The sequence below is a fragment of the Dipodomys spectabilis genome, unplaced genomic scaffold (assembly GCF_019054845.1).
Source record: "Dipodomys spectabilis isolate Male_0828 unplaced genomic scaffold, ASM1905484v1 ptg000006l, whole genome shotgun sequence".
NCBI lineage: Eukaryota > Metazoa > Chordata > Mammalia > Rodentia > Heteromyidae > Dipodomys > Dipodomys spectabilis.
In genome coordinates, this window is record NW_024870683.1 from 15104210 (window position 1) to 15115479 (window position 11270).

The window sequence follows — 11270 nt, forward strand, 5'->3', positions numbered from 1 at the left end:
TTCTCTTAAGTTTTGGTGCTTTATTTTGTAGTAGAATGGTTAAATCTAATAATAACATAATATTTATTTCTTCAAAAAAGTTTTAAAAATGGAATTTGAATGACTTCACCACAAAGAAATGATGTGATTACTATGCTAATTGCCCCGAAATGATCATTGCATAATGTACACTCACATCAAAGCACCATATTATACGTGGTAAATATGTACAATTCATATATTTAAATAAGCAAATTTCTTCAGGAGAAACAGCAAAGCTTGAATCATCACAATACCTGATTTCAAATTATAGTACAAACCTATAGACATCAAAAGAGCATGATGCTTGCATAAAAAAGACATCTAGACTAATGGATCTCAATAGAGAACCTGGAAATAAATCGATGTATTTGTGGTCTGTGACAAAGTTGCCAAAAAGATGCAGAAGAGATAGAAGATTTAAATGAAAGACCCATAACTATGAAATAGCAAAGCATATTCAAAAATCTTGATAATATATGAGCATACTATCACAGACAACTCAAACAAAAATAAACAAATGGGATAACATCAACATGGAAAGCTGGCAGAAAAGAAATAATCATAAGAGTAGGAAAAAAAACTTTGGAATTAGACAAAATGTTTACAAAACATGTGTCTGAAAAATAGTAGCTCGAACTTATAAGGAACTTAAACAACTTAATAAATAGTAAAAATAGGACAGGAAAAATGACCAGTATTTTTCAAAGCATATTAAAGGACCATAATAGACAATTCCACTGGCCAACAGGCATGTACAAAACAAGGGAAGTGGCACTGTGGCTCAAGCGGTAAGCCGCACCTGCCTTGAGCTGAAGAGCGCAAGGACAGCACCCAAGCCCAGAGTTCACGACCGACAAAAAAATTCACCACTGCTAATTACCAGAGAAATAAAAATCAAAATCATCAATGAATGCCACTTCTTCTCCTTAAGAATGTCTATTATCAAATGAAAAAAAAAAAGCAGCGATAGCAAGTATTGTCCAGGATGTGAAGAAAACTCTTGTACATGATTAGTGGGAATGCAAGTTAGTAACCATGATATAAAACAATTTGAAAGTTCCAAAAAGAATAAAAATAAAACTACTGCAGGATGTAGCAATACTTTTTGGGGGTATACATACAAAGCAAATAAAAGGGGGAGGGAGGCTGGGAAGGGATGTGAAGGGTAAACAAAGGAGGAGGCTGCAATGCTTGATAAGAAATGTACGCATTATCCTGCCCATGTAATTGTAACCCCTCTGTACAGTGTGTTCACAAAAAAATAAAATAAAATAAGCAAATAAAAGTATCTAAAACAAATGTACAATCCCACATTCACACCATAAATATCCAAAATAGCCAGAAAATGGTATCAACCTACATGATAACTAATTGTTGAATGGATAAAAAGTAGTGATATTACTATGCACAGCCACATATTGGAACATTATTCTACTTTATTTGAAGAGGACGAATTCTATCATTCTTACCAAAATCAGATAAATCTGAACATATTACAGTATGTGAAATTAAGAAGGCACAAAGAGATCAATGAAAGAGTTCTTTGTGATACCATTTTCCTATGATCCACATGTAAAATAGTCCAATTCATAGACAGAGAGCTAGTGGAGTTGGCAGGCATTGGGCTGGGGTGAGTAGGACAAAAATGACAGAGAATAGTTAAATGTAAATAGTTCTAATTACACAGGATAAATAAGTTCTGAAGACCTAATATACATGATAATCACTACAGATTTCAATAGTATTCAATGTGCCTGAAAATTGCTAAGAGATAGTTCTTAAATGTTATCATCATATAAAAAAAAGTAACTAGGTAAAGAAATATATTTGTTGCTTAGGCTAATCATTCCATTTATATATATATATATATATATATATATATATATATATAAAACACTGGATACCTGAAATATGTACAATTTCTCTTACCAATGATCACTTATAAAATCTAGAAAATGTAATAAGGAATTAGTAGGGATTCCATCTACTGAAATTAAATAGGTTAGTATAAAAGAATAAATAAGCAACTTAGATGCCACGTGTCCTCAGAATCTAACAATTATATCAAGTCACCTCAATTTAACTCAGGCTTGATAAATATAAGACATGACGATGATCCATGGGATAGAAAATTTACCATCATCTCAGAACTAGTTTTAATTAAAATTGTATGAAGTGCAAGGTGGAATTATGATGAGAATATTGCCACATTTTCTTGTTGCAACCTAGTACGTGACAGAAAACATAAAGAATTTGTAAGTCAGATTGCCTGGGAATAATTTAGAAACTTTACTGGAATTACTGGAAACTGGTGTGAAATGTACTTAATCAAGCCTACTAATAAAAACTAAACTAAAATATAATGAAATTAAGGAATAGAATGATTTGGTCTTAAAATTAAAAGTAAAATGAAGTCCTAAACATGAAATAAAAATAAAGTTTGTAAATTTCTTTTACAAAAAAATGGAAGTATGGACAGATATTTTACTACCTTTACCAGAAAGTATTTCTAGAATATTTCATATGCCTGAATGGAGGACGACACTTCCTTTACCCAAATAAAGTCATGAAGACTTTCTCCATTCTTTTCCATTAGGACATTTTCCATGGGATTTGTTAGTATCACCTAAACACTCAAGTAGTTAATGTAATATACTTGGAGCATATTTAATTAATAATTATATATCAGTACTGACATAATCATCTAGTATGCCTGCGATCTATACATGTTGGAGATTAAATTGTTGACTATTGGAAACTAAATAATGGATCAGTCTCAAATTCTCAGCCAGGACTAGGATGAACACAAGATGCACAACACATTATCATAACTGATATTTTGTAATCTACTTAAGAAATATATTTGTTTTTATTCTAATTCAGAAGAAATGCAACACAAGTATGAATAGATTCCAATACAGAGTCACAAAGCTCCTGGAAGATGTTTAAACTATCTTGTTTATTGCAATATTCTGGACAGAAGATAGATTATATGAAATTGCTGTTCTTAATTATTACAATGGCATAATGCTGATAACTTATATGGACATTAACCTAAGGTTGAATTATAAATGATGATAATATGCCCAGCAAAGTAAGACAGATGAACTTGCTAAACCACATGTCCAAGCATAAATAGTAATAATTGTAGGAATCACTGGTATTATTTGTTCTGCAAACAACCAAAAAGAGGACAGAACAATACTTTTGTGCATTTAAAAACCTAAACAAGAGGTTACTGAAGTCGTTAAGGTGTTAAATTATGGAGAAATCATATATCACATAAAGCAATATTAATACCTCCTTCTTAAAAAGCTGCAATTTGAATGTGGCTCTGAATATCCACAGAGGCTCTTCAAGCTTCCAAAAATATTCAAAGTTACCTCCCAGACAATACTTGGTGGATGATAAAACCCTAATTCCTCAATATATCTAGAAGTGTCAACAACATACAACCACACTGATGGCCTATGACACTGACACTACCTATTGGGATTTTGATAGATGACAACCCAATGAAGCCTCCAGAGAAGTTTCTAAGTCTTTAGCCCACTTATTTATTGGGCAGTTGTTTCTTTGAAAATTTCTTATTGGGGGATTTAATTTTTTGAGTTCCAGGTATATTTTAGATCTGAGACCCTTGTCCGTTGTATGGCTAGTGAAGATCTTCCAATCCATGGGCTGTCTATTGATCTTTCTAGCTATGTCCTTTGCCATGCAGAAGCTCTGCAATTTCATGCAATCCCATTTGTCCAAACTTTCTTTGATTTGTTTTATTTTTTTTTTTTGGTGGGGGGGTCCGGTCGTGGGGCATGGACTCTGGGCCTGGGCGCTGTCCCTCAGCTCTTCAGCTCAAGGCTAGCGCTCTACCACTTGAGCCACAGCACCACTTCTGGCTTTTTTCTTTTTGCTTATGTGGTGCTGAGGAATCGAACGCAGGGCCTTGAGCATGCAAGGCAAGCGCTCTACCACTGAGCCACCTTCCCAGCCCACTTTCTTTGATTTGTTGTGTGGGTCTTTATTAAGAAAATTTTGGCCTGTAGCAAGGAGCCCTAGAATAGGCAAAACTGTTTGCAAAATGTATGCACTATCCCTGCCCTCACAAACTGAAAATGTACCTAACAAATATTATGTTTGTCAGCATACTAAATACTGTTAGAGATGTGTATTTTTCCCCTATGGTAGCAGTAACAAAAGTGCCAGATCAGATGGCTTGAAATAACACAAGTGCATTATCTATAGTTCTTGAAGCTGAAGTCCACAACCAAGAGCTGTGGCAAACTCCTTACAATCAGCAAGGGAGAGCTGGCTTTGCTGCTTCCTAGCTACGGGTAATTCTTGACCATCCTTGGATTGTAGATAGTGCAGTCCTTGCCTCCATTGTAACTTCTTTTATTTCCCCTTTGTGTCTTCCTCGTGCATCGGTGTCTGTCTCTGCTGCTCCTGCAGAAACGCCACTCATACAACACTAAACATACATTCTGCTCCAATTTGGCCTCATCTTAACTAATTCACAGCCATGAACATCCTTTTTCCAAGTAAGATCACATTCTGAGATGCTAAAGTGAAGACATTCAACATGATTTCTGGAAGAACACAATTAAACCCATAACACAACACTTTTTGAAAGGATCTGTGAAGACCATAACTGTAAAGTAGATAAAATCAGCCCAATTCTTTTATTCAACGTAAATAACTCTTCACTAAGAAAGACATGCATATGGATTTGTATTCTTGAAAACAAACCAATACCACCATGGAAGAACTATAGCAAGAATATCACTAAGGAATCAATTAACTGAAAGTGAAATACAATAATGAGTTATGAAATTTGAGATATGACTGGCTTATGGTAAGTCATTGGTACATTAAAAAAAAGATTAGACCATTGCTGGGACTCATGCCTTTAATCCTAGTTACTTAGGAGGCTGAGATCTGAGGACCACAGAAGAAAATTGGAAGTGGAACTGTGGCTCAGAGTCGTAGAGCGCTAGCCTTAAGTACAAAAGCTTAGGGACAGCATCCAAGCCCTGAATTCAAATCTCATGACTGACAAAAAAAATAGATTGAAAACTAGAATGCCATAATTATTAGAGTGGAGAGTAACTCATGGAATGGGTTTTATAATTTAGTGTGTTATAATTTCATATATATGAAGAAAACTAGGGATTGCCATTGGATGGGGCATTTTGTATAGATAAAGGAAAGTTGTAGAAATGATATAGTACTTTCAGAAATGACCCTACTTTTAAATTTTTCTTTCATTCTATGTTGGTAGGATACAGATTACATCTATGAGTATGGAAAAAAAATGTCAATTGCCGAACTGGACACTCTGATAAGAGGTCCCAATGTAAGTTCCCAACATTCCTTCAGTATTGGTCGTTCCTTCTTCCCGTCTTCCCAAAGTGAGCTTTGTGGGTTTGTGTTTCCTACTGGGTGGATGAGACTATATGTTTATGTTCATCAAGTTCTCTGTAACAGATGGCACATGAGTGCAGAGGGTTATAGGAGGTGGATTTGAAATCTTCACTCTGTCGTGTTCTGACTATGTTATACAACCATCAGCAAAGTAGTCCAACACAAGACAGAATGTCTCAGGCTCTTGGACTATAAAATAGGAACCATTGTTCTAACTAACTAAAGCCTTCTGAGGATCCTGAGTATTTGAAAAAGCTATTCAAATCAGGACAGTAATCATAGGGCAGTTTCATATCATTTCAAAAAAAGGAAAAAATAATATTGATGTGGGATATTTCCTGTTTCCAGTGTCTTATCCTAAAAAAGATCTTCAAATATTGTGATAACATGAATGGTAATTTATTCCTTATTTGAATTAGCTTAGAGCAAGAATATGCCAATTATATGATATAATTGGGTCTGAAAACTTACTCCCTGGAGTTTCTTTAAGTTTTTCATTCTCTATGTTTATGTTCCTAACTTTAATTTGTTGCAAATATTGGAATCCTCCCTGGCTCAACCCAAAACAAATTTAAATTGCCTTCCTGTGGTAATGGCTTGCCCTCTGAAGGATGATTCTAGAGCCGAAAATGTAGAGAAATATATCACCATGAAAGTCTGGAGAAACTGTAGAAATCTTATACTTTTTTCTGATATTGAACTAGAAGATGTGGGTCTAAGTCAGAATACTTTCGATAACATCATCCATTAACTTTACCTGAGAAATAAACTACGGGTAAGTGGAAACATGAGTCAAATAATTGCAGCACACTGCTTGCTACCTCATGCTTACTTGTATTTCCTCAGTTTATCCTACAAGTAAGTTATTTCATAAGATTAGCATTATTTCTTTTAGGACATAGGACAAAGGAGCTATTAAAAACCAGTCTCAACACAAGGAAAGGAAACCCTTCCTCAGGCTCAAAGGTATGTGAAATACATCCTATTCCATCTTCTGGTTTGTAAATATTCTTTCTTGGGAAAAAACAATTAGGAATAAATAATCATTTTATGCTTTAACTTGATATAGATGGTTATTTAATCATGTAGTTTTCATATTTAGTGTCATAGAGATGAATGTTACATTTTAGATCATCTGGTATTATTCACAACAAAGCTGTTAGGGAGGAATTGGCCCCTCTAAAGAAGAGATTGTAAGTCTGCATTTCATATCTAATTACTCTAAACTCAAGATCACATTGTTCTCTAAAAAAACATTTATTTTGTATGTACATCCCCCAGGGTGTAAGCCCTGCTTTCACTGTATTTGATGTTGATATAATTTGTGGAGGGGAAGGGAAAAACAAACTGTTTAAATAGGGTTACAGGTGGACCCATTACAACAATGAGATGTACAAGACATTATGTCGAAAAACGAACTTTACAACTTTGGTGGGATGGGGAGTGGGGTGGTAGGGAGGGGTGGTAGGGGGGTGTGGGGGTGGGGGGCAGAGAGGGGAAGGGATGATATGGGGAAACAAAGGAGGAGGCAACAATGCTTGATAAGAAATGTACTCACTGTCTGCTCATGTAACTGTAACCCCTCTGTATGGTATTTTCACAATTAAAAAAAAAGAACAGAAAGAATAAAAACATTTATTTTGTCTTGTCTTCCATTCCAGGAAACAGAAGGAACAGAATGTCTGGTACTCTTATGTAGAAACAACATTGAAAAACAAGGGCATTATCTCTTGTGTTCTTCAGTAGGTAAATAAGTAACTTGACCAGCTATTATTGACCTATAATCTGCTATAAAAAATTCTGTCTCAAATGTGTGCAAATGCAATATGATTGACCATAGCTAGGGCAAAAGTGTTTTGTTAAACATTTCTAGCCACTGAGATACAATATCAGCTGCATGGTTTTATTCAAAATAACTATTTGATTCAAATTATACAAGACACAAAAATAATCCCTATATTTAATATGTACATTCCTATATCTAAATTTTATGTAATTTAATAATAAATAAGCATGAAGTGCCCCTGCCATTAATACTTTCTGAGAGTACCTTGAACCATAATTACTATGATCATGCCACATATGTTTTGTACATGAGTGTGAATTTGGGTCTCTTATTCTTCTAATTGCAACTAAGCATGAACCAAGGATGAATCACATTTGTTTTAATTTCTTAAGTTTCTTAATTAAGTTTAGTGGACATCATAACAATTAAACAGACAAAGCTAAGCAAGCACATAAAATCACCTAATGTCACAATGCTCACAAGAGGCACAGCACAGTTTTCTGGCAATTCATTTGGCTATGAAACTTAGGATGTTCAATGTATCTTCTGTCTTCTCAGAAAATCCGAAGACAAAATGAGGATTCGCTTTCCCACTGAGTGAGCAATATAATTATGACTATTTGAGAAAGAAATTTGGGGGATAAGGGAACCAGAGAATCTTTTCTTAGAAAGGATAAAGGGAAGCAGCATTAGATTCTTAAGACCTTCAGGGCATCAATCTTATATGGTTTTGTTTTGTTTTGGTGCCTGTCCCGGGGTTTGAACTCAGGTCTAGGACACTGGCCCCTAGCTTTTGGCTCAAGGTTAGTGGTCTACCAATTGACCACAGCTCCACTTCCTGCTTTTTGATGGTTAATTGGAGATAAGAGTCTCATTGCCTGGTCTGGTGTTGAACCACCAATTCTCAGACCTCAACCTCCTGAGTAGGTCAGATTACAGGAGTGAGCCACTGGCTCTTGACCTTTACTTTTTTATTTTGTTTTGCTTTGTTGTTTCTTTTTTATTTGTGGCTGAATAAAGACACAATTTTTTTTAATCCTCGGATCAGTTGTAACTGAGCTCTATGAGAGATACAGGTTTAATGTTTTCAAACATTGTAATTTAAGTCAAGTTGAAATTACATTCTTATACCATATCCTCTTGTTTTAAAATTCTTTCCTGTAATTCATATTTAAAATACAGTGGGGAAATATAAGATTTGGAAGTTGAAAAGGAACTATTACTTGGGAAAGAAAAGAGGTTGTGAAGAACAGGAAGGCAAGAGAAGATAGGAGGAGGGTGAAATGATAAAAGGACAATAAATCTTTGTTAAATGTTACAAAGTAAAAACCATTAATTTTCACAGTTAATTCCACAATTAATTATAATAATTATGAGAGAAAAACTGTTGTAACTCATTAATGCCTAGCAAAATACATTTGTCTGCTAAAGCCAGTCTGCTAGCCACTAATTTGCTACTGAGAAGTCAAGAAATGGAGATCTTCTTTGGTACCAATAAGTACTTCTTTCTTAATTCTGGAAAAGTTAGGTTGGAATTCTTGCTCTAGTGGTCTAGGTTCCAGTAAGAAATCTGCCTACTGTTAAATTGTCAAACCCAAATACACAGGTATAGGAACAAGAATTAAAATTCTTTTTAAAAAGTAACTCTTAGCTGAGCATCAATAGTTCATGCCTTTAATCCTAACTACCCAGAAAGTTGAGACCAGAAGGATCATGGTTACAAGCCAGTCCAGGCAGAAAAAAGCATGAGACTCCATCACCAGTTTATCAGCAAAAAGCTAGGTGGAAGATTATGGCTCAAGTGGTAGAGCACTGGCTATGAGCAAAAAGAGACAAGCAAACTCAACACTCTGAGTTCAAACAGCAATACTGGCAAAATAAATAAATGAAAGTATCTCTTGTAGATGTGATAATAATAGAGTTCTGTCCTAACACCCACAGAGTTCTCTTGAAAGACACGTACCTATAACATGGGAAGAGTCCATAATTCCACATTGACAGAATTTGTCCTAGTGGGGCTTTCTGCTCACCCAAAGCTACAGACAGTTTTCTTTGTGCTTGTTTTGTGGATGTACCTAGTGATCCTGCTTGGAAATGGAGTCCTCATCTCCGTGATCATCTGTGATTGTCACCTGCATACTCCCATGTACTTCTTCCTCTGTAATCTTTCCTTCCTGGACATTTGTTACACAAGCTCCTCTGTACCACTAATTCTTGACAGCTTCCTGACAGTAAAGAAAAAAGTCTCCTTCCCTGGGTGCATGGTGCAAATGTTCCTCTCCTTTGCCATGGGGGCCACAGAATGTGTGCTTCTAGGTATGATGGCACTCGACCGCTATGTGGCCATCTGCAACCCACTGAGGTACTCTGTCATCATGACAAAAGGTGTCTATATGTCTATGGCAGCTGGTTCTTGGGCCATTGGACTTGTGGACTCAGTAGTGCAGACATCACTCACGATGCAACTGCCATTTTGTACTAATAATGTCATTCACCATTTTGTCTGTGAAATTCTGGCTCTGCTGAAACTGGCCTGTGCTGACATTTCCACCAATGTGATCAGCATGGCAGGGTCGAATCTGATTGTTCTGGTGATTCCAATACTAATCATTGCAGTCTCATACATTTTCATTGTTACAACTATCCTGAGGATCCCTTCTACTGAAGGAAAGCGTAAGGCCTTCTCTACCTGCTCAGCCCATGTGACGGTGGTAATCATATTCTATGGAACCATCTTCTTCATGTATGCAAAGCCCAAGTCTAAAACCAGTACTGGTGCAGAGAACCAAGACATTATTGCTGTTTTCATCTCCCTCTTCTATGGAGTCATTACCCCCATGCTCAATCCACTCATCTACAGTCTGCGGAACAGGGACGTAAAGGCGGCTCTTAAGGTTATGCTGGGTAGTAAAAACTTCTCCGATGAAACATAAATACTGAGTTCCACTAGGATACTAGTATTTGAAGTGGAGGGAAACACCAAATTTGGGGAAAAAAAATTATTATGTGACTATAAATCCACAATGTGGTACATGAAATCGTGTAATATATTTGAGTTGCTGTTTTTGTGATCCATTTTTTTGTTCTAGCTGTAGTTAAGGGACATGTGAACTGTTGAAAATTTCTTAGGAAAACTCAACAAGAAAAAATATTCCCTGAAACTTTAGTAAAATAATAAAGGCTAAAGATGTTCTTACAAGTACTTTGTCCTGTAACAAGTATACTATTAGCTAGTGTACAGTGAATATTGGTTGATTACATTCATTTTCATATGTTCATTTATTTGTAGTTTGTGTTCACAATGCTGTAAGTTCCCAAGATAGGTTATCTGTTCATATCCCTATAGCTTCTGATAGAATTATACCAGAAGCTGCAACAGAACACATACAAAATACATATTTTTCATAAATACATGAGCCACCTCATGTATAAAATGAGACATGTTTTCTGCCATATTTGAAATGATATATATAATCCTTAGCTACTCAGGAGGCTGGGTAGCTCCATAGTTTCATGCCAGTCTCCTCAGTAAAGTTGAAAGACTCTTATTTCCAAGTAAACAGCAAAACACCAAAGTGGAAGTGTGGCTCAAATGGTAGCCAGTCTTGAGCAAAAGAGCCAACGTAGAGGAAAAGGTCCTGAGTTTAAGTCCCACTGCCAGCACAAAAATCCAGTTACTTCTCAGAATAGTAATCTAAGGCATGTGAAATCATGAGAAAGGCTACCTAAGATGCGATAACTTTGATTAGTAGAGAAAAGAAAGCATTTTAGAATGGAGTCTAGAAATCATCTGAGAGGGTATACTTAAATTTACTGAGAACTGCCTGCAGCTAAAACCGCAAGTTAATTGATCAGCAAAGGATTCAAGTGCTTTGATGTTTCACTGTATCAATCATTGTAGGATTTTTTCAATCTTAACCTCAAGCTTTTTTTACTCTTTGCAGCATGTGTTCTTTTGTACTTTATATCATTGATGCTAATTATTAATCAATAATTAATAAATGGCAAGAAAATTTAGCAGTCCCAGCCATATTTTACCTTG

General features: G+C 35.7%; 1 protein-coding gene across 1 annotated transcript; it reads left to right on the forward strand.

Moving 5' to 3' along the window:
• Positions 1-9198: 9198 nt before the first annotated feature.
• On the forward strand, positions 9199-10161 carry LOC122124156 (olfactory receptor 13C8-like). Its single transcript, XM_042698857.1, has one exon. It carries the CDS (start codon positions 9199-9201, stop codon positions 10159-10161), a length of 963 nt encoding a protein of 320 aa, XP_042554791.1.
• Positions 10162-11270: the final 1109 nt, after the last annotated feature.

Excerpts from the sequence above, each read along its gene's own strand:
- LOC122124156 (XM_042698857.1), top strand. The coding sequence starts at position 9,199 with ATGGGAAGAGTCCATAATTCCACATTGACAGAATTTGTCCTAGTGGGG.